Source organism: Pan troglodytes, chromosome 2 (genome assembly GCF_028858775.2).
Source record: "Pan troglodytes isolate AG18354 chromosome 2, NHGRI_mPanTro3-v2.0_pri, whole genome shotgun sequence".
NCBI lineage: Eukaryota > Metazoa > Chordata > Mammalia > Primates > Hominidae > Pan > Pan troglodytes.
The window spans coordinates 61,384,959-61,408,994 of record NC_086015.1 but is presented as its reverse complement, the minus strand read 5'-3'; the positions used below and the strand labels follow the sequence as shown (position 1 = coordinate 61,408,994).

The 24,036-nt window shown below is 35.8% G+C and overlaps 1 protein-coding gene across 1 annotated transcript in view; it reads left to right on the top strand.

Moving 5' to 3' along the window:
- DNAH12 (dynein axonemal heavy chain 12) overlaps positions 1-24,036 on the top strand; it is a 262,414-nt gene that overhangs the window by 167,060 nt on the left and 71,318 nt on the right. The window contains exons 48-59 of the mRNA XM_054682010.2: positions 1,655-1,788; positions 2,271-2,433; positions 3,445-3,525; positions 3,869-4,049; positions 6,508-6,635; positions 8,530-8,619; positions 9,579-9,719; positions 11,653-11,894; positions 12,911-13,058; positions 13,359-13,504; positions 20,626-20,840; positions 21,965-22,157. Coding sequence (XP_054537985.1) covers positions 1,655-1,788; positions 2,271-2,433; positions 3,445-3,525; positions 3,869-4,049; positions 6,508-6,635; positions 8,530-8,619; positions 9,579-9,719; positions 11,653-11,894; positions 12,911-13,058; positions 13,359-13,504; positions 20,626-20,840; positions 21,965-22,157 — 1,862 coding nt within the window. The remainder of the gene's footprint in view (positions 1-1,654; positions 1,789-2,270; positions 2,434-3,444; positions 3,526-3,868; positions 4,050-6,507; positions 6,636-8,529; positions 8,620-9,578; positions 9,720-11,652; positions 11,895-12,910; positions 13,059-13,358; positions 13,505-20,625; positions 20,841-21,964; positions 22,158-24,036) is intronic.

Here is a 24,036-nt window from a genome sequence, read left to right as displayed (position 1 = left end):
CCCCACCCTGTGTCCAAGTGTTCTCATTGTTCAATTCCCACCTATGAGTAAGAACATGCAGTGTTTGGTTTTTTGTCCTTGTGATAGTTTGCTGAGAATGATGGTTTCCAGCTTCATCCATGTCCCTACAAAGGACATGAACTCATCCTTGTTTATGGCTGCATAGTATTCCATGGTGTATATATGCCACATTTTCTTAATCCAGTCTAAGCCTCTGTAATGTTTTTTAATGATGTGTAAGTTATATGACATTTAACCTGGCATTTTATAAAATTTCACTAATCTTAATAGTTCTTTAGAAGTCTCTTTTTAGATTTAAAATATATATTGGTACAATTGGATCACATGAATGTAACAATCTATTAATAAAAAATGCATACACTGGCAGTATGTGCTTAGGCTAGACACCAAAAAAATGGTCTTAAAATGCATATTGTCTGCCACAAAGGAAAAAAATTATAAGCATATTATTGAAACTAAATGAAAGGAAATCTGGAAAATACTCTAGTGAACAAATAAAGATTAATGATATGCCATGTATTGGTAAGTGCTGAGAAGAAAACTCAGTATAAAAGACAGAGTAATGGGGGAAGGAATGCTGTTTTATAAAGAGTGCTCTGGTAAGTCAGTATATGAGCTTGGATGTGAAGGAAGTGAGAGCATGAACCACATGGAGGTCTGAGGGAAGAGGGTTCTGGTCAGAGGGAAAAGCACGTCCAAAGACTCAGAGGTAGGAGCATGCTTGGCATATTCCAGGAAAGCCAAGGAAGGAACCATTTCACTAAGATGGAGAGGACTGGCTAGGAAGCAAATTTGTAGGGAAGAAAATTTAAAAATCAACTTTGGACATTATAGTAGAAATTGTGATGGTCTCCCAGTAACAGAAACCCAAACTAAACACATTGGGTTTTTTAACTCTCATATGAAAAAAAAATCTAAAGGTAAGCAGAGTGGGGCTTTTGTGGCTTAACAAAGTCATGAGGATCCCAAGTTATTTGTGCTTTACTCTCCTTAGCATGTGATTTCCATTCTCAAAGTAACTTAGGACCTGAGGTGGCTGCTGGAGTGCCATTGTTCACAACCATGTTCCAAACAAGAAGTAGAAGAATGAAAGTAGGCCAAAAAGGATATCCCAGCTCTATGTAACTCTCTAAAAAGTCTTCCCTGAAGTCTCCACCCAACAACTGCTTATGTGTCATTGGCCATTCTGAATTCCAAGGGAGTCTAGGAGATTTAGTCTTTTAGCTGGGTATATTGCTATCTAGAATAAAATTGGAGTCCTAAGGAAGAAGGGGCTAGTAGATATTGGGTGGGCAACTAGCAGCTTCTGCCACTGTCATGATAAATTTGGGATGCCTACTAGACATGCAAGTAGAAGAGTTGGGAAGACAGTGTAATATATCTTTGATAACTAAAATTTCATTGATCCTTCATTTATATTATCCTTTTTTTCATTTTAATATATAAGAATATTAGGTCTTTCAGAGACCTCAGTCCCTCTTATTCTGTTTTCTTCATTAAAGTTTTGATTTTCTCAACACCAAATTATTCTCCCATAGAAAGTCATGTAACTTATTATGCATTAACTTATGGAGTTGGAATGAGACTACTGTTCATCTTAAATTTCAAGTGTTTTTCTTTTTCTTATTTTTAGTCATGGCCTGAAGATGCTCTTGAACGTGTAGCTGTGAAATTCTTAGAAACACTGGAGCTTACTGAGGTTGAACGACAAGAGATAGTTCCAATCTGTAAACACTTTCACACGTCCATTATGGATCTTTCAGAAAGGTTAATATTAGTGAATTTAAAAATGACAATGAAGGGATTTGTGAAGGCCATTTCCAAATTAATTCACATGTATTTGCTATCTTATCTGCTATCCCCTTTCCTACTGTACTTAACCTGGTTTACATGATATCTTGGGTCTCTTACCAAGTTAGATCCTCCTGGCTTATGAAACATGTGAAATAGTCTGATTCTTTCTTGTTGTAGTTCATCTTTTATTAGACATATTTGTTGATTTGTGGTTTTTTAAAAGATAGGATCTCACTGGATTCGTGCCTTTTAAATATGTCACCACTAGTTGGTATTTTAGAGACAAGAAATTATAATGTGGTAATATGTAGGATTCTAGTCTTAAAATGTTCAAGTACTCAGTAGCTTCTGTATAAAATGTAATCTTTATTAAATGTCTGTTAATGGTATGTTGAATTTACCTTTTTGTGAAATCCATTACTTAAAGTGAGCTATGTTACCTGCCTCTCTTTTAGGTTCTTGCATGAGTTAGGACGACATAACTATGTTACTGCTACTTCTTATCTTGAACTCATTGGCTCATTTCGACAGCTTTTGACACAGAAGCGACAAGCTGTCATGGAAGCAAAACAACGATACGTGAATGGGCTTGACAAATTAGCTTTTGCTGAGTCTCAGGTAAATTTGATGAGCTGCTCAAAATGGTAATATGTACTGAGAAGTATAAGAAATAATAATACAAGCTACAATTTATTGAGAATATGTGATATGCCAGGCTCTTTGTTATGTCTTTCACATCTATTCCTTCAGTTATTCTTCATAACAACTCTATAAGGTGGACACTTCTGTGATCCTCATTTTACAAATGAGTACGGTAAGTTTTACAGAAGTTCAATAAGTTGCCTAGATCACACAGACTCAAATATATCATGTTTTATTTTTAATTAATTTTTTACCATTTAAGAGAATATAAGTTTAGGTCGCTTTTTATTGTAAAAGCTGGTTAAATATAAGATTTGTGGTTTTTTTAATGAGTCAAGTTCTAGTAATACTTACTAGTGTTAGTTCAACATAAGTAATAGAGGTTTGGTTGGTTGATCTTTGTATCATGTCATGCACATAGTATATCGGGAATACTCTGAGATGCTGCTTTGTTTTCAATCTACATTTCTTCCATGGTGACTGCATTCTCCTACTGAGGTCTTTTGTGAAGAAAACTGACCCACACTTTTTTTTTTTAGATGGAGTGTCACTCTGTCACCCAGGCTGGATTGCAATGGTGCAATCTCGGCTCACTGCAGCTCCACCTCCCGGGTTCAAGCAATTCTCCTGTCTCACCCTCCCAAGTAGCTGGGATTACAGGCACATGCTGCCACGCCTGGCAAATATATTTATTTTTAGTAGAGACGGGATTTCACCATGTTCCTCAGGCTTATCTCAAACTCCTGAGCTCAGGCAGTCCACCTGCCTTGACCTCCCAAAGTGCTAGGATTACAGATGTGAGCCACCGTGCTTGGCCCTGGCCCACACTTTCATAGTTTTGTTTGTCATGCAAAGAACTAGAAGAAAAAGTTAAGATTTTCTGCTCCAATACTTTTATGGATACATTTAAATTTCTATTTTCTGCATTTGGTTTCAATAGCAATTATAGCAATGGAAACTTAATCATATTATAAACTGTCTCTTTAGGTTGGTGAAATGCAAATGGAGCTTGTTGAATTACAGCCCAAATTGGAGGAAGCTAAAATTGAAAATGCAAATATGATGCAGGTAGAGTATCCTGAATGTTTTTGATGTCAAAGGACAATTGAAATAAGTAAAATTAGCCTTGAAAATAAGGGTTAATGTTTTGCTACTAGACTTTAGAGACTTTACCCTTTTCCATTGACTGGCTATCTCACTGGGTCTAACGTGGGTTCTGTCTTTTTTGAAGGAATTTTTGAAGCCCGTTTCCAAATTAGTTCACATGTATTTGTATATCCTCATTTTATTATAGACCCTTCTATCCTTCAAAATGATATGTTAGATTCCCTAATTTTCAAATATTCTTTTGTCTAGGATTGAGAAAGCAATAGGGTGTTTGAGAAATTGTCTTCATCTTTCACCTCTTTAGGTTATTGAGATAGAGTCTGTACAAGTGGAAGCGAAAAGACAATTTGTGAAATTGGATGAAGAGATAGCCAGTGGGAAAGCTGAAGAAGCCCAAGCTCTGAAAAATGAGTGTGAAAGTGACCTAGCTGAGGCGATTCCAGCCTTGGAAGCGGCTCTGTCTGCACTGGATACACTTAAGGCAAGTGTTTGAATTAGCTACTTTGTGTTTCATCAACCAAGGGAAGCTGAATATGGGTATTTGGCTTATTAGAAATGGCTGTATTTCAGTGGGTGATATTATATTGTTTTTGTCCAGTCAAATGAAACTTGGCTCTTAACAGTTTACCTTTGATATATTGTTGTTTTTATTTTATTTTATTTTATTTTATTTTTTGAGACAGAGTCTCACTTTGTTGACCAAGCTGGAGTGCAGTAGTGCAATCATGGCCCACTGCAGCCTCCATCTCCTGGGCTCAAATGATTCTCCTACCTTAGCCTCCTCAGTAGCTAGGATCACAGACACACACCACTAGGCCTGGCTAATCTTTTTAAACATTTTTTTTATAGAGACAGGGTCACCCTATGTTGCCCAGGTTGGTCTCAAATTCCTGGGCTCAAGCGATCCTCCCACCTTGGCCTCCCAAAGTGCTGGGATTACAGGCATGAGCTTCCATGCCTGGCCTATTTTTGCTTTTTATATATTATTTATAATTTTCATTGAGGATATTCTAGTGGGAATGAGACGAATAGACTCCAAGAAGCCAAAGTGGTTCTGTACATGGACCAGCAGGCATATGTTAAGTACAGTGTGCAGCCTCCTGGACCTGCATACACAGAAAAACTTAAAGGCCATTTCCAGTACAGCTGTGAGTGGCACCTATCTGTACCACATTATGTTGTACGTAACTTTTTACAGGTCTTTAGGCAAGACCAGAACAACTGCGCCAAGCACAGCAGGAGAGATAGCATCTGTTGACTAGGGAGTCAACAGTGTATTCAGGTCCCATTCTTTGCCTTTTTTCCTAATCAATACTGTTTCATGTAACAGGCCTGACAAGACTGTAAACTCAACCTGTGGGTAATTCAGCATCTCACAGGATCAAACTCTGATTTTTCAGTAACATCGGCCCTGTAGTTATAAGACAAGATTGTTTTAGGGCATTTATAGAAATTTCCTAGTGCTGTGAATCAGGAATTTAAAACTCTGAGCTTACTATATTCTTTCTTCATGCTCTCAGTACTTTTTTTCTTTTCTTTTCTCCTTTTTTTTTTTTTTTTTAAGACAGGGTCTCACTCTGTCACCCAGGTTGGAGTGCAACGATGTGATCATAGCTCACCACAACCTGAAACTTTTGGGCTAAAGTAATCCCCCCAGCCCCCCACCCCAACTCAGCTTCCTGAGTAGCTGGAACTACAGTCACATGACACCATGCCTGGCTAATTTCTGGCACATTTAAGAGTCACTTATTACCCTGTGATCTTTCTGCATTCTCTCCTTAGAGATTTATTACAGCAGCTACTTAGTTTGACAAAGCCTTTTTTTAAGAGGCACTCCATTCTAGGTGACCATGAGCATTAATTTAAGTAACTTCTCCCTATGTTCCATGAACTTGCAGCACTCCATCCCCTGATACAGGATTCTTGATGCCTTCAAACTCTCATCAATTTAGGTCATTAATATTAGGTTCCCCTTTCATTGAGAGTCTGTTGCTTATACCCTTCCTGATATCAAATGCTGTATTACCTGAGTTAGAGTTCAGTTTCAGAGAAGAGAGTTGATCCTATTTAGTATAAGTAGACAAAGATTCTTCAGGGAATTTTATAAATGGATTACAGAGTTGTTGGAAGAGGTAAAAGAATCAGATCCCAGGCTGAGCTTCCAGGAATGACTCACCAAGCCACGCTGCAGAAATGGTCTACTAGAGCAGCTGTCTCTCTGAGTAGGAAGCCTGCAGAGCTTCCTACACTGCCACGTAAGCTCCACTATAATCTATATTGTCACAATGGATGTCTTGCACCCTGCCACTCTCCGCATTTATTGTCTGAATTCTAGTATCACTCAAGTGATCTGGAATCTAATTCTCACCCAGAACTCTAATTGCTTGAAAAACTAAGATAGATAGTTGTTAGCTTTCCAGCATTTGCATCTTGCAAGAAATGTCAGAAATATATTGGAGTGGGTAAGTGAATCTATACTATCTATTATAACAATATATGCCTTTTTAGAAAATAGGTTTGGAATTGGGACGTACCTCTTCTTTCATCTTCTTCAATAGAACTAATATATATAAGCAAATATAGAGTTAAGTCTTTGTCTAAATTGGGATTCTTAACCTAGGTTCCACGTATGGGTGTGGTATGTGATTGTATATGTGAAAAATTATATTTTCTGGTGGATTTATAGCTGCCATTATATTCTCATAGGCATCTATGACTGACCCCTCCCAACATTTGAAAACCATTAGTCTTAATCTGTGCTGAATTCTCTTTTGCTAATTCTTTCATAACCTGAAGTAAAAAAAAAAAAGAACAACAACTTTGATTTCAAACAAAAAGGGATGCTTTTATTATTCCCCAACATTACTTTGAAATTTTTCATTATTTAAAAGTAAACTATTCTGAAGATGTCCTGTTTGTTTTTTGTTTTTTTCTTTTAGCCAGCCGACATTACGATTGTGAAATCAATGAAGAATCCTCCATCTGGTGTTAAACTAGTTATGGCTGCTGTTTGTGTCATGAAAGATATAAAACCAGAAAAAATTTCAGATCCTTCAGGGACTGGAGGCAAGGTAATAACTTGACACAGATTTGAATCATATTCATGAATGTATAGAACTTGTCAGCAGCAACTGTTATCAAATATCAACAGTACCCAAATTAGGGAAGAAACATTGTTTTCCAGATTATTGTCTGTATATATTCTAGGGTAAAGCTAAGACAATGTAGTGTCAAAAAACGTGGTTCCAGACCAGTCTGGCTAACCTGGTGGAACCCCATCTCAACTAAAAATATGTAAATTAGCCAGGTGCGGTGGTGGGCACCTGTCATCCCAGCTACTCAGGAGGCTGAGACAGGAGAATTGCTTGAACCCAGGAGGCAGAGGTTGCAGTGAGCCAAGATTGTGCCACTGCACTCCAGCCTGGGTGACAGAGTGAGACTTCAGCTCAAAAAAAAAAAAGAAAAATGTGGTTCTAGTTGCTTCCATCTCCTTTTCTGTCTATGCAGAATTCTCCACTACCATGGGCTTGGACCTAAATGAACACTGAGATACCTGTACTTTTCCAGCTAAGATCCTTTCTGGGTATCCCAAAACATCTGAGTTAAGCAGTATAGCAAAGTTGTTAAAAGCATGTGCCCTGGAGCTAGAATGTCTGTATTCAGAAATCCGGACCCCACTAGCAGTGTGACCTTGGTTAAGATATTTAACGTGTGGAATTCCATTAAAAAAAGATGGTACTCATAGTATCTACCTCAAAAAGCTAATAAGAGAATTAGATTAGTTAATACATATAAAGTTCTTAGGTATAAAGCCTCACAAACAATAAGTACACAATAAATGTTAGCTGTTATTATTACAATTATTATTCAAGGATACATCCCTTAAAAAGGAAGGCATAGTATCCATTCTAAACTGAATTTACAGACTAATTTTATTTTCAGGTTTTTTTAATACCTGGGTTTAAATTCCTGAATTTAAAGAATTAGATTTTTTTTTTTTTGGCCATTCTGTCCTTCATTGAGATAATAAAGAAAATAAATAGGCTCTTACCTTATTGAGTTATTCTCATTTACACACACACACACACACACACACACCTCCCTATCAGGCTTCCGGAAGTAGAAAAAAAGAACTTTCAGCTGGTTATTTCAGCTCTTTTGCCAGTATAAGTAGCATGTGCTTTTACCCTGTGGTTGGCAGAGCAACGTGTACTCTTTGGCCTTCTGCTTTCTCCTTTAATTTCGCTTGGAGAGCCTAGGTAAGTGTGGAATTTGTCTTTAAGAAAAAGTTTGCTACTTTTCTTATTTGAAAGAGTCAAAGAATAAAGGAAAATAAATTTAGAAGTAATAAAAATTTATTTTCTTATATGAAATTGTGATGGCATTTATGCAAGTAGCTTAAGTTTTCAAAAGAAATAACCACATTATTTTCCTTTCAGTGTTTACTTTTTTAAACAAATTCAGTCTATAAATGCATTTCCATATTTAAAAATATTTTATGTTTAACATGTTCTTGAGAAAAGTCTTAATTTCCAAGGAGATGTAAGTTGATATTTTGAAAGTATGTGATTAAGCTGGGCATGGTGGCTCACGTCTGTAATCCCAGCACTTTGGGAGGCTGAGGCAGGTGGATCACTTGAGGTCAGGAGTTGGAGACCAGCCTGGCCAACATGGTGAAACCCCGTCTCTACTAAAAATACAATAATTAGCCAGGTGTGGTGACAGATGCATGTAGTCTCAGCTACTCGGGAGGCTGAAGTGGGAGAATCACTTGAACCTGGGAGGCAGTGAGCCGATATTGCACCACGGTACTCCAGCCTGGGCGACAGAGCGAGACTCCATCTCAAAACAAAAAGTATATGATTAGTTTCTCTGGAGAATGCCTCTTAAACTTCAAGAAGAAAAATTTTGCATCTAGCATTTTTAGTTGCAAATTTAACAAATTTCCATAAATTTTATTTGTAGATATTAGATTACTGGGGACCTAGCAAAAAACTTCTGGGAGATATGAATTTCTTAAGAGATTTGAAAGAATATGACAAGGACAACATTCCAGTGAGTTGCATTGGGTTTTTTTCTATAAATGTGACTTGGCTAAAATGTTTAAGAACATTAATATTATGCAATAGTTTACAACACATACAGAAATAGTCCATTTTAGGATTAAGATAATAAAGAGATATTACATTTATTAATGATACTATGAGTTTTCATAATGTTTAAAACCATTGCTGTCTCAGATAGTTAAAAAGTTATTTAAGAAGATACTCTTTTAGTGTATAATTGAGTTGAAAGAGTTGTCTAAATGTCTTGTTATGATAAATTAATTATTAAGAAATCTGATACACAAATTTATGTAAGATTTAAAAAGTATAGCATATTATTTTCTATTCAAATTCTTATTCTTAATGTTTAATTGTTCTTTTCCATTGTTTCCATTTGTTCTCTCAACTTATGCTTGTTTTGTTTTTTGAGACAGAGTCTCATTCTGTCACCCAGGCTGGAGTGCAGTGGCGGGATCTTGGCTCACTGCAACCTCCACCTCCTAGGTTCAAGCAATTCTCCTGCCTCAGCCTCTTGAGTAGCTGGGATTACAGGCACCCACCACTATGCCCAGCTAATTTTTGTACTATTAGTAGAGACAGGGTTTTACCATGTTGGCCAGGCTGGCCTCGAACTCCTGGTCTCAAGTGATCTGCCAGCCTTGGCCTCCCAAAGTGCTGGGATTACAGGTGTGAGCCACTGCACCCGGCCTAAACTTGTAAGTCTTTTAATATTTTTGGAAGAAACATTTTGCCTTAATATCTGTAATACATTTGCATATTTTGCTCACAAATATGACATACTTCTACTGCAATTATGCTTATTTTTAAATTATCTCAAAATACTTATTTTGGCTTTTAAAGCCAACATTAACTTTTTTATACAAATGTTTTTATTGTATATGATTTTTTTCCATCTGATGATTATGTGATCTATATTGAAAATTTAAAATTTAAATCTTTGTTTTATAGGTGACTGTTATGCAGAAGATTCGTAGTGAATACTTAACGAACCCTGAATTTGATCCCCCTAAGGTTGCTAAAGCTTCTTCTGCAGCTGAGGGTCTGTGTAAGTGGATCATGGCCATGGAAGTGTACGACAGAGTTGCAAAGGTATTTTGAACATTAGCACATCTGTGTTCTACTAAGATATTCCCAGGAATTAAAATCTGTGCTTATATTTACTGGTTAAGAAGTTTCTCAAAGTGACCACAGAGAGAATTTGTTCTGCTGTAGTGTATTATCATATATCGATTGCATACCTAGCAGACGAGGAGAATATTTGTGCACAACATAACCTGGTTGGGGCTGGTGTGGGTGGTAGTGACGCAGGAGCAGGGATCATGAGTAGAATTAGTCAGATTTACTTATAGCTTTAGGACCCAGGAGAAAACGGAATTAAGGTTTGATGAGGCAGAAGCAAAGAAAAATCTAAAACATCAAGGGGAAAGTGCCAGATTAAAAAGTTGATTCAAAGGATCAGAAGTAAGAGGATCCAGTAGAGTTAAGAGGCAGAGCATGGAAAGATCCCCTGAAACAAGAACATGCATTGACATAGAACCTTTTATGGAATACCCACTGGGTCCAAATTTCTGGGAGAGCAGAGAATAGTTAAGAGCATTTTCTAAATTTGGCTAGCAAAGGACCAGGGCAACAAAGGCTTTGCCCTTGCAGCTTGCAGAATTCTACCTAAGGAAGAAAGAAATATAAATAAAAAGGTAGATGAAAATATATGGTAGCTTGTGTTTAAAACAAGCTCAGAAGATAGAATAAATGATCAAGCTGTAATAATAGGGAAGGTCTTCCTAAATGATATATGTACATGTACATGTAGAGAGATAGAGACTTTGTTAGTTTCAAAGGAGCAGACCTGAATAAACCTGTTAAAGAAATAAAATTAATTTTATCTAGGATGTCTTTCCGTTAAACATCTTGTCCCTTCACACAGTAGTCTCATGGTAGCTCAGCTAATTTCCACGTGTTCCACAGATGTGTAGAATCTTGTGGATCCTTTCTACAAAGCAGAGAAGCCAAGGCACTCAGGCTTTTTCCTGCCTTCCCACTCTATAACTCCACACTGCCATTTTTATTCTGATACAAGCTGCCCCATGCTGATACAGAAGCATGGGAGGGAAATATGCAGCAATGTCTTCTCTGAAGTCAGAAGCAGAAAAGGGAGCTTCCTGCTTTCTGTCTACTTATTTAACACATTTTCTTTCATGATTTCAGTGCAGCAGAGAGAAAGCAGGGCGTTTTGTGTCTGATACACTGCTCTCTCTCTCTTGTCCCTCCTTGCCTTCAGCTTCATTCACAGCAATTTACCAGAAGAGTTAGGTCTATCTTCTTTCTAACAGGCACACACTCTCTCTGGTCATCTTCTACATTCTTTGTACCAAGGGCTTGGAGGACACTTGGTGATCCAGTTGGCCAAACTGCATTCTTGATAGCCTGATGAGCATAACAAAAAAACTTTAGGAAATCCCTTTTCTCTCAGTCAAGTGTGGCTTTTCAATATTTGTTGGGGAAAATTCAGTTTTGGTAGTGAAACTGAGCATCGAGGTTTTCTTCCTTTTTATTTCCACCATCACAGCTCTAATCCTGGCAAGGTAGATGTAAGCCTCAGTCTGACTGGGAAGAAAATCACAAGCTTGGAAAGGAAAAAAAAACACCCAAAACATATTCATGTGTATAAACAAACACTTATTATTTCATGTTATATGTTTTTCTGTTATTTGACAACAGTTTAAGTGACACCTACTCATTATTTTGAGACATCTTGTGACATTTTTGCTACATATTTTGACATTTTGTTAGCCTAGTATAAATTATCTATTTTATAGGTAACAATTTGCTAGTCCAGATTTATCTATTTTATAAAATATATAGGTATATTTTACTTTGTATGTAAAAACAGAAGATTTAAGGCAAAATGTTTATATAATTTATTACAATGCATTTCTAATCCATAATATTTATAAGGGAGGAATTATATAGATATCAGTTTTACAAAGTACACATCATATCTGCATATATTCTTCCCAAAAAGGTAGTGGCTCCTAAGAAAGCTCGCTTATCAGAAGCTCAGAAGTCTTTAGCTGAGACAATGGAGCTTTTGAATCAGAAGAGAGCAGAACTGGCAGAAGTAGAACATCATCTGGAAAATTTACAAATGACATTTCTTGAGAAAACAGAGGAAAAGGCTGCTTTAGAAGACCAGGTGGAACTCTGTGCTAAGAAGCTTGAAAGAGCCTCACAATTAATTGGAGGACTGGGTGGAGAAAAATCAAGGTCAGATTTCTATTTGTTTTAGCAAGATTTAGGAATGTCAGCCTTGAATATGTGACCTTCTTTGGGTATTTATTGTGATTACTGATTTTACAATGGCTGGTTGAGAATGTGGGACATTCTGGAAGACACCTGGCCAGGCTTCTCCAAACAAGGATATCAGTCTTGAGGATGGTGTTTACAAATTGCTTTCACATGGTCTTTTAAAAGAGGCAAACAAGGCAAATGGTAACAATTTTTTAAATCCAAGTGGTAAGTATGTAGTTGTTTGTTGTACAGTTCTTTCCAATTTTATGTATGTTCAAAATTTTTTGTAATGTTTGGAGGGATCAGTGAATGCATGGTTCATTGGTTAAATTTTATGTTAAGGAAGATATAACTGGCTTGATCTAACAAAGCCAGTAAGCTTTATTCTAATGTATTTACTTGGATTGGACAGCCAGCTGTTTCATTTATTCTATTCGTTGAATGAATAGCATGATAAAGTAATAATGTGTCTTTGACAAGACTTTGTAGTACAGATTAGATAGTTTTGGAATACACTTTTTTATTGTATGGGTTTCATTAAATGGGAAAAATACCAATCTTAGTATGTCAGCTTCTATACAGCTTAAATGTAATTTTTGGTAATGAATTGCACATGTTCCTATGTTTTACAGTCTAACAATAAATACTAAAACAAATAGCACAGCCACTAGACCAAATCATCCAAGAGAAAATTATTAGGCAAAATGTTGGTGTTTGGGTTTTGTTTTTTTTTTTTCTTTTTCTGAAGGGCCAAGTCCTGCAAGAAATGTCTAATATTCTAATAATGAAAGGAAGATTGTCATTCACATAATATAGATACATGTTATAGCGTATAAGAGCTAGAAGGGTTCCAACCTCATTTTACAGATAAGCAGGTGTCCAAATTTTATAGCTTTTTGTTACAGAATTGGACTGGAAACCCTTGCCCTTTATATTACTGTCTCCCATCATTCTCTGTTGTAAATCTGTTTTGCCTTTGGTTGATGGCACAGATGGGCCCAAGCTGCAGATGACCTTCAGATAACATATGAAAATTTAACTGGCGATGTCTTAGTATCAGCAGGAGTAATAGCTTACCTTGGTGCTTTCACTTCTGGCTTTCGACAAACATGTACAAAAGATTGGAGCATGTTGTGCAAGGTAGTGGTTTTATATTTTGTAAGTCTTGTTTTAGAACATCCAAAGTATGTTTTGGGATATTTTGGGGGAAAGAATGATAATAACGGCAGAAGAGAAGAAATAACTGAAAACATGGGGTCTTTCTTTTTTTGCTTCTTGTTTCATCAGTTAAATACTTCCACTATTCAACTTTTAATTTCTTTTCTTTCTGTTCCTTAGAGTTATTAAATAATGCCTAGTGACAATTAAACCAATATTTTAATTTAAAAAAATTTCAGTTAACAAGGTGAAGGAAAATAGATTTTTGTTTATTTCTTACAGAAGAAAAAAATCCCATGTTCAGAGGAGTTCTTGTTGAGTAAAACCCTGGGTGATCCAGTAAAAATTAGAGCTTGGAATATTGCTGGTTTACCAACAGATACATTTTCCATAGATAACGGAGTGATCGTTAACAACTGTAGGCGTTGGTAAGAAATATAAACTATTTATTTTTTCTGTTGTTCTGTTTGAAAGTTTTCAAACATATAGAAACGTTGAAAGAATTTTATCATAAGCACCAATATAACTACCATCTCCTAGATTCTGCAATTAACATTTTAGTATTCTTGCTGCTTTATCATGTACCTGTCCTTCCCTCTATCACTCCGTCAACCCATCTTTTAAAATGCATTTCCCTGTAAATGGCAGACATAGGTATGCTTCCTTCCAGGTACTTCAGCATGCATATCATCAACTAAAGTTCAATATTTGCTTATGTTTTATTCTTTTGAGGTAAAATTTACATACATGAAATACACAAAACCATACCATTCAGTGAGTTCTAACAAAGATATACACTGGTGTAACCCAAATCTCTATCAAGATACAAAACATGACTACCACCAGGGAAGTCTCCTTATGTTCCTTTCCAGTAAATCCCTACCCTCATCCCACCCCAGGAAATAATTGTTCTGATTATTTCGCGCCATAGGTTAGTTTTGCCTAGGTTATTTTTGTATGGATTACTTCTAGAATTTCATATAAAGGAATCATAATGTATATGTTATTGGGTAAGGCTTCTTTTGGCATATTTTTTTCTGAGATTTATCCATGTTATTGCATGCATTGGTACTCTGTTCCTATTTTTTGTTGCTGAGTTCCATTTTATGAATATATCACTGTTTATGTATTCTCCTACTGATGGACCTCTGGGCTATTTCTAGTTTCTGGCTATACAATGTACTTGTTTTAACTAGGTATTGCTACCCATCTTCAAGATACTGTAACTTGATAATTTATGCAATTTCATGGGTACCTTTTTTATTAGCTATCATTGTTAGTCTGATAACTATAAAAACTTTTCAAATGGCCTTTATTGTTATCCTTTTATTTATATCACTTTGAAAAACTTGGAAAACTACTTTCCTTTGAGAAATAGTTTTCTATAATGGTTATGTAGTGACACTGTCATCTAATTTTAAGAGTCTTTTCATGGGACTGTGTCTCAAATATGCTGTGATAGATACTATGGAGCTCTTAGATTTATCAGATACTAGTCTAAGTGCCCTACATCTTCACAACGTCCTGTGAGTTAGGTATTATTATTATCCCGTTTTATAGATGAGGAAATTGAAGCCCAGAATGATTTAGTAATTTTAAATTAGTAAAGATAACTTAGTGAATAAGTGATAGAGTCAGAATTTGAATCCAGGCAATCTGACTTTCAAATCCTTGCCCTTAATTACTATGCTGGAGTGAATTGTAGAATAGGATATCACACTCACTGCCTTTAAAACCATAATGGAAATTTCAGTCTTCTTTTAGATGAGATAAATTAAAGATATAAGGAAATCTAACATCCTGAAAGTTTGAGTTATTGTTTGTTTTATATTCTTTGCAAATCTTTCTGGAAGCTTCAAAACAACTCCTGTTTATATTGACAGTATTGTTTTAATAAAATAAGAATGTGTATAATCATATTGAGTTTGCACTCAAAACTTTACCTGAGAGCAAAGATACTTAGGTTGAAACTTATAAGCAATAAGCAAAATATAATATAATCTGAAAAAGAATATATTTTGGTTATAAAAAATGTGTTCTGTGGTAGAGCAGGGATCATTCTGTTTAACAGAATATTAGACCCTTGAGTCGGTTAATTCTGTTTTAGAACCCATTTCCATGTGTTTCGTGACCATTCAGATTGTTTAAATTGCAATTTAGAAAATGGCTGTTGTGGGCTGGGCACAGTGGCTCACGCCTGTAATCCCAGCACTTTGGGAGGCTGAGGCAGGCAGATCACAAGGTCAGGAGTTCAAGACCAGCCTGGTCAATATGGTGAAACCCCACCTCTACTGAAAATACAAAAAAAAAAAAAAAATTAGCCAGGTGTGGTGGTGTGCGCCTGTAATCCAGCTACTCAGGAGGCTGAGGCAGGAGAATCGCTTGAACCTGGGAGGCGGAGGTTGCAGTGAGCCAAGATTGCGCCACTGCACTCCAGCTGGGGTGACAAAGTGAGACTCTGTCTCAAAAAAAAAAAAATCAGTTGAATAATATAGATTAACTATAACCACTGAGTCCAAATTCTAATTCCTGTGAAAAACATCTGATTGGTCTAGCTTGGGACAAATATTCACCTTAGGTCTAGTAACTTACAGCTGCGGGACCCAAGCCAGAGTAACAAACACGAGTATTGAAGACCAGGAGTGTAGTTCTCAGAAAAAGAGTCATGACCTGGAAAAGCAGTGTACTTTTTACAATTAGGACTCTCGTGTTTGCTTCCTTCTTTTTGCATTTTTGGACATGATGAAAGGTAATTTTATTTATTTTTATAATGATAGCCATTTACTCCAGCACTATTTGTTGAGTTATCCATTATTTCCTCACTGTTTTGTCCCTTTAGTCTTTCTAATTTTAGTGAGGACTTGTGAATTGCTTTTAAAATGACTTTTTCTTTCTATTTTTAATCACAGTATTTAGATCATTTACATTTAGTGGAATTATTGATACACTTAGGTTTAAATCTACCATCTTGTTCTTTTCTATTTGTCTCCTTTGTTCCTTTTTTCTTCTTTTTCTTCTTGGATTTGGATTAACTGAATTTTTTTTTTATGATTCCGTTTTATGTCCACATTGGCTTATTGGTTAAACACTCCCTATTTTTAGTGTTTGTGCTGGTATTTATAATATCATCCATCTCTAGTTCTTTACTGAATATCTTCAAATAATTTTATGCTATTATATATATAGCGTAAATATCTTTCAACAGTATAATTCTCTTTTCTGTCTTTTGTGCTGTTATATATTTCACTTTTTCAAATGCCATAAATTCTATAATACATTCTCTTTATTTTTACTTTAGACAATAATTTATCTTTTAGAGTGATTAAATATAAGAAAAAAAGTCTTATGTTTACCTTCATCTTTTTCCCATTTTGGGAACTCTTAATTTCTTTGAGTTTCTGTTTGGTTTCACATTTCTTCTGCCTGAAGAATGTCCTTTAACACTTCACGTGAACAGGTCTACTGGCAGTGAATTCAGCTTTTTTCTTTTTCTGGCCTAAAAAAAATCTTTTAAAACAATTAATATGTAATAGTTGTACATATTTCAAGGATATATGTGATATTTTAATACATTCATTCCATGTACAGTGATCAAATCAGGATAATGGGGTATTCATCACTTTAAACATTTATATTTTCTTTATGTCGGGAATATTCCAATTCTTCTTTTCTAGCAGTTTTGAATTATACAATAAACTATTATTAACTATAGTTACCCTACTGCACTATCAAATGCTAGATCTTGTGCCTTCTACTTAACTATATTTCTGTATCTATTAACCAACCTTGAAAAAAGTCTTTATTTCATCTTCATTTTGAAAGAATTTTTTTTTTTTTTTTTTTTTTTTTTGCTGAGTTTAGAATTCTGGGTTGACAGTTGTTTTTTGCTTTTTGCTTTTGTTTTGGGGCTTTTTGTTTTTTCTTTCAAGATGTCACTACATTGCTTCTGACCTACATAGTCTGATGAGAAGTCTACTCTAAGTCTTACTTTAGTTCCTCTTTATGTAATGTATCTTTTTTTCCCTCTGGAAATTTTCCAATTTTTCTCTGTCTTTAGTTTTCAGCAGTTTGGTGTGTCCAGGTGTGTATGCACGTGTGTTTGTGTGTGTGTGTGTGTGTGTGTGTGTGCGTGTTTTGAGATGGGGGTCTCAGTTTGTCACCTAGGCTGGAGTGTAGTGCAATCATGGCCCACTGCAGCCTTGACCTCCTGGGCTCAGCCTCCTGATGTAGCTGGAACTACAGGCATTTGTAGTGCCCCCACCTCCCATCATTTTTAACAGCTGTATTGATATATAATTCATGTACCATAAAATTTACCCTTTTAAATTGTACAATTCGGTGATTTTTAGTATGAAATGCTACACTTAAGAAATACAAATACATTTTTAAAGTAATTTACCATTAATAGCCTAAAATCAAAGAACAAGTCATTTTTTAAGAAATGAATACTGTGAGTATATGTTAAGATGTTAAAAGAAGACATTTCATTAAAATTTTTCTTATCTTTGATATTTATATATATTATGCTTTCCAAGAATAAAAAAAACTAAACTTCAGTTAGGGAACCACTGGAGTGGCAGTAGGGGTAAACTTTCAAATCTACTTTCAGCTGCAGTGTGTGTTGCCTTTGCTTCTTCCAGGATTCTTTGGTGTATTGCTGGCCACAAACATGTTAATTTTCCATCTTGGAGTTTCCTCAGTCATGCAGGTGGTATAAATTTATATCCTAAACCTGTATGAGATATAGACCCACAGCTACACATTCACATTTTCAGGGGACACTTTTTCCTAGCCAGATATGAGATGGGAATCAAAACATTTCCTTCTTATCTCTTTATGCATAGGCTTGAAATTTTTCTGTCAGTGACTTCATTAAGCCTTTTGTGAGTTTCAGCTTAATGCAAAGGTCTCAGTTCCAGCCTCCCCCAACATATGGACCTAGTGAGCCTCTAGGTTATCAGACTGATACTCTTCCCAAGTCCAGGTGTCAGTTTAGCTCACAAACTTACTGTTCTGGATTTTAGTTTTATCTGTTTCGGCACCTGTGTTTTTCTGTATCTATGTATTAGATATGTGTGAATGTATGTATGTGTCTTTTAAATGCAAGCCTCAATTAACCCATGCATTTAAAATAATGTCATATTTTATCCATCAGTACTAGGAGGAAGAAGGATTTTTAGCCAGTCATGCTGTTGTGACCATAGTTTATAATTAATCATTGTGCTTGCTCTTTATAGTTTCTAACAGTTTGTCTGTTTATAATATTGTGCAATGGTTGAGAGCAGTTCAGACTCTGGAGTCAGAACATTTGGGTTCAAGCTTCCTCACTTTCTGTCTTGAGATTTTGGTAACGTATTTGACCTCTCAATGCCTTGGTTTCCCCATCTGTAAATGAAAATAACTCCTACTTCATAGAAATGTTGTGAGAAAGCACTTAGCACATAAGTGCTCAAGAAATGTTAGTTTTTTATAATTAACTTTGAATATCTCATTTTAGTCTATATCTTAAGCTCTGATTTTGCTATGTTTCAACCATGATGAAAACACTTACTATGTCTCTTAGGTGGAGGTAGGAGACAAACAAATAAAATGCAAAATAGTGTGTTCCTTTTTTAGTGTTTATACATTGCTTTGGCTACTTAACAGCAAAGCTTATTTTCCTCCAAATTACCACCTCTGTCAGAAACATAGATGGATAATGCTGCTTTCTTCAGATTGCTCAAAGATCTCAAATGTAGCCTAGTATTATTTTCATACCTAGAGTAAGGTATACTTAGAATGCAAATACCATGGCCTGGCCTTATTTCTATGATGGACACAACAATCCAATTTTCCAGTATTCACATAAGGTTATATTAAATAGAAGTCAGATTTCTTTCAGAGTAGACAAGAATCTCTAATTATTGGATAACCAAGAACATTTATTTAGGCATTACCAAGGACATTTATTAACATTAGAATGTTAATTTATAGATGTTACATTTTGTGAGGGAATGAACACTTACTGTATTTTTCCAATAATAAAGACATGAAAGGAAGAAAATAATATCTCTTTAAACAGGGGCTTGAAAGGTACTAAAAGCATTTACTAGTCTAACTACTAGGTAACTTCTATGAAAAAATAACTTTATTGTTTGCAGAACGCCTTTGCTTTCTTGCTGTGGTAGGAAAAGTAGATTTTAAGTACCGTCTGGACCTTTTTGTACTTTAGGTGGGATTTCAGCACAATTAGAGCCAAGAAAGAAAACATCTAGTCAGCTAGTTTTGTCTTTGGGGAAAGAAAGAAACTAAAAGAACACAGTTATTTGAGAATAAATTAAAGAGCTTATTCATAGGGAAAGGGGATTTTAGCCCTAGCCCTAGAAGCTGTTGGAATAGAAAGAGAATGGGAAAGCTGAAGTGACATGGGACAAAAACTCCCTTTTCTGTTATTTTTATATATATATTTATTTATTTAAATATTTATAAATATTAAATATATATAATTTATAATATATAATTAAATAAAATTCTATATTATATGTAAAAATTATATATATAATTAAATACAGTTTTATATATATATATATATATTTTTTTTTTTTTTTTTAATGGAGTTTCAATCTTTGTTGCCCAGGCTGGAGTGCAGTGGTGCAATCTTAGCTCACTGCAATCTCTACCTCCTGGGTTTAAGCGATTCTCCTGCCTCAGCCTCCCCTGTAGCTGGGATTACAGGCACCCACCACTGCGCCCAGCTAATTTTTGTATTTATTTACTTTTTTTTAGTAGAGACGGGCTTTCACCATGTTGGCCAGGCTGGTCTTGAACTCCTGACATCGGGTGATCTGCCCGTCTTGGCCTCCCAAAGCGCTGGCATTATAGGCCTGAGCCACCGTGCCCGGCATCTGTGCTATATTTTTAAAAGAAAATTTAATGTACTGTACTGAATACAAGAGAAACCTAGGACAGTCAGCATCATCCATGAGGAAGAGAAAAGCACATCATATATTACACATCTGAACCATGAATCATATGTTCTTGAACACAGTCTTTACTATACTAACTCAGAAGAAACTCCTAAATAGATCTCAGATATATACCACCCTAAACTTGGACACAGTTTGTAATTCTACTCATAATCTGAGGAAATCCCTTTTATGCTAGTGGATCTCTTGTTTTAAATGTTTATCAAATATTTTATAGTATTTTTTCATATTATGTTAACAGATGTCGTGTATTAAAGTTACCATGAAGACAGCATATTATATTGGGAAGAGCAGAGCTCATAGATTCACAAGGTCCTACTACTTTTAACACTGAACTAGCTTTGGAACCTTGGGACCTTGGGCAGAGTACTTCCTGAGACTGAATTTCTTCATTTGAAAAATAAATAAGAAAAAAAAAAAAACTCCTTTTCATTTTTTTCTCATAGGACTTTTGTGAAGAGTAATGCTGATAATGTATGTGAAATACTTTGTACAGATTGATGGTGATGTTTATTATTTATATAATTTTAAAGAAATCTCAACGTCTATGTCTTCCTCTCAGAATTTTTCTTATTATATTCTAGGCCTTTAATGATTGACCCCCAGGGTCAAGCCAATAAGTGGATCAAAAACTCTGAAAAAGAAAATCAGCTTAGTGTTATTAAGCTATCAGATTCAGACTATATGAGAACATTGGAAAACTGTATTCAGTTTGGAACTCCACTTCTATTAGAAAATGTTGGTGAAGAACTGGATCCATCTTTGGAGCCTTTACTACTCAGACAAACTTTTAAACAAGGTATAAAGCAATTACTATTAATCTGTAGAACTGAAAGATGATTGAATTATCTTGGAGGCATGAAAGAAGCCTACTACATACATTTAATAATAATGTTAATAATGCAGAACTTCTGGCTCATTGTTATGAGTGAAAGGAAATTTGGAACAAGCTATCAGGAATGAACCTTAGCCAGGTATTCTAAGATAAATACCTTGCCCTCTCTTCATTGCCTTAACCACTGTTATCTAGACTGTCAGAGAACATAAAGAAGTTGAAGCCAGCTTGAAATTCCTTTATCCTGTGACCCTTGACCACAAAAAGTCTGTTGTTATGAATAGTGATGGTGTCAAACTCCTGGCCTCAAGTGATCCTCCTCCCTCAGCCTCCCAAAGTGCTGGGATTACAGGAATTAGCCACCATGAATAGTGATGGTGAATGTGGGCCTGAGTTGAGTTTAGGTAAACATTGTCCAGCTAATATCTTTCTGTTTATAAAAATTTGTCTCTGCCAAGTGCTATTACCTTTAAGAGCTTTAGTCATTTACATATATTTTAGAATCATGATTGAAAATTGATGGAGGAAGAAAGCTCAAAATAAATCTTGATTTACAAAGCTCTATGACAACCAGAGAAAATGTCCTATATTAACCCAGAAAGAGTCCTGCTGTATAATTGCTTACTTGCTGCTGTGTCTGTGACTTTTGCCACTCCTGTTTTCTGTATGTTGTTATTATCATTTTGAGACAGAGTCTTGCTCTGATGCTCAGGCTGGAGTGTAGTGGTGCAGTCTCAGCTCACTGCCTCCTGGGTTCAAGCGATTCTTGTTCCTTAGCCTCCAAAGTAGCTGGGATTACAGGTGTGTTCCACCATGACACCCAGCTAATTTTTTTAGTATTTTTAGTAGAGATGGGGTTTCACCATGTTGGCCAGGCTGGTGTTGAACTCCTTACCTCCAGTGATCCACTTGCCTTGGCCTCCCAAAGTGTTGGTATTATAGGTGTGAGCCACTGAGCCTGGCCCTGTTTTCTATTTTAAATTACTTTAGGACCGTTTATTTGTAACCTAGGCAAGGCCATAGAAGTACATAGCATGAGGGGCTATGTAACTAGCTCACTTGTTATGCATTTGTTTTCTGAAATATAGGTGGCATTGATTGCATCAGACTTGGTGAGGTCATTATTGAGTATTCCTTTGATTTCAAATTTTATATCACCACAAAACTGAGAAACCCACACTATATGCCAGAACTGGCTACAAAAGTGTCTTTGCTCAATTTCATGATAACTCCAGAAGGACTTGAAGATCAATTACTAGGTATTGTTGTTGCAAAGGAGAGGTATGTATTTTCTTAGATGCTTCTAGATGGTTTAAAAAGGAATATTTGTAGGTCATTAATATTTATGTTTTGTGAATATTTTAAAACTTTGTCAAATTTTATACTTTGTTACTATAAATAATCACATAATCCTCTAAAATAGCCATCTGTAACAAGTAAGTTATAAGCCAACCGTGTTATATTGGGCTTTTAGTATGGGCAGTTGGGTTCAGGTTACCTGCCATTGTTACAGGAAAGGGATCCCGATCCAGACTCCACGAAAGGGTTGCTGGATCTCGTGCAGGAAAGAATTCAGGGCGAGTCCACAGAGTATAATGAAAGCAAGTTTATTAAGAAAGTAAAGGAATAAAAGAATGGCTGCTCCATAGAGCAGCCCCAAGGGCTGCTAGTCATCCATTTTCATGGTTATTTCTTGATTATATGCCAAACAAGGGATTATTTATGCTTCCCTTTTTTAGACCATAGAGGTTAACTTTTTGACATTGTCATAGCATTTGTAAACTGTTAGGGCACTGGTGGGGTGTAGCAGTGAGGAGGACCAGAGGTCACTTTTGTGGCCATCTTGGTATTGGTGGGATTTAGCCAGCTTCTTTACTGTAATCTGTTTTATCAGCAAGGTCTTTATGATCTGTTTCTTGTGTTGACATCCTATCTCATCCTGTGACTTAGAATGCCCAACCGTTTGGGAATGCAGTCCAGTAGGTTTTAATCACATTTTACCCACCCCCTGCTCAAGATGGAGTTGCTCTGGTTCAAATTCCTCTGACACCATGACTTCTGACTTGTATCTGAATGAGACAGAAATTTCACCCCTAGGAATCTATGCTATGACCATAAATAGAAATACATTCATATATATATATATATATATATACACACACACACACACACACACACACACACACACACACACAGGATATTAATAAGAAAATGCTTAGCAAAAGAAGGAAAAAGCAGCATATAAAACTATATCCAGAATAGGTGATATTTTGTTTAAAAAAAGATTGATATTTATCTACATATATAAAAAGAATAAAAAAAGATTGGAAAGGAATACACTTCAATGTTAAAGTAATTATCTCTGTGGTGGTAAGATTATGGGTAAGTTTTATTGTTTTCTTTATACTTTATATATGTACTATTTTTATTTTATTTTAAGTTCCAGGATACATGTGCATGATGTGCAGGTTTGTTACATAGGTAAACGTGTGCCATGGTGATTTGCTGCGCTTATCAACCCATCACCTAGGTATTAAGCCCAGCATGCATTAGCTATTTTTCCTGATGCTCTCCCTCCTCCTACCCACCCTGACAGGCCCCAGTGTGTGTTGTTCCCTACCCTGTGTCTACGTGTTCATATTTTTCAGCTCCCACTTATAAGTGAGAACATGTGGTGTTTGGTTTTCTGTTTTTGTGTTAGTTTGCTGATGATAATGGCTTCCAGCTCCATCCATGTCTCTGCAAAGGACATTATCTTGTTCCTTTTTATGGCTGCATAGTATTCCATGGTGTATATGTACCACATTTTCTTTATCCAGTCTATAGTTGATGGACACTTAGGTTGATTCCATGTCTTTGCTATTGTGAATAGTGCTGCAGTGAACATACACATGCATGTACCTTTATAATAGAATGTTTTCTATTCCTTTGGTATATACCCAGTAATGGGATTGCTGTGTCAAATGGTATATCTGGTTCTAGGTCTTTGAGGAATCACCAGACTGTCTTCAATGGTTAAACTAATTTACATTCCCACCAACAGTGTAAAAGTGTTTCTATTTCTCTGCAGCCTCACCAGCATCTGTTTCTTGACTTTTTAATAATCGTCATTCTGACTGGCATAAGATGGTATCTCATTGTGGTTTTGATTTACATTTCT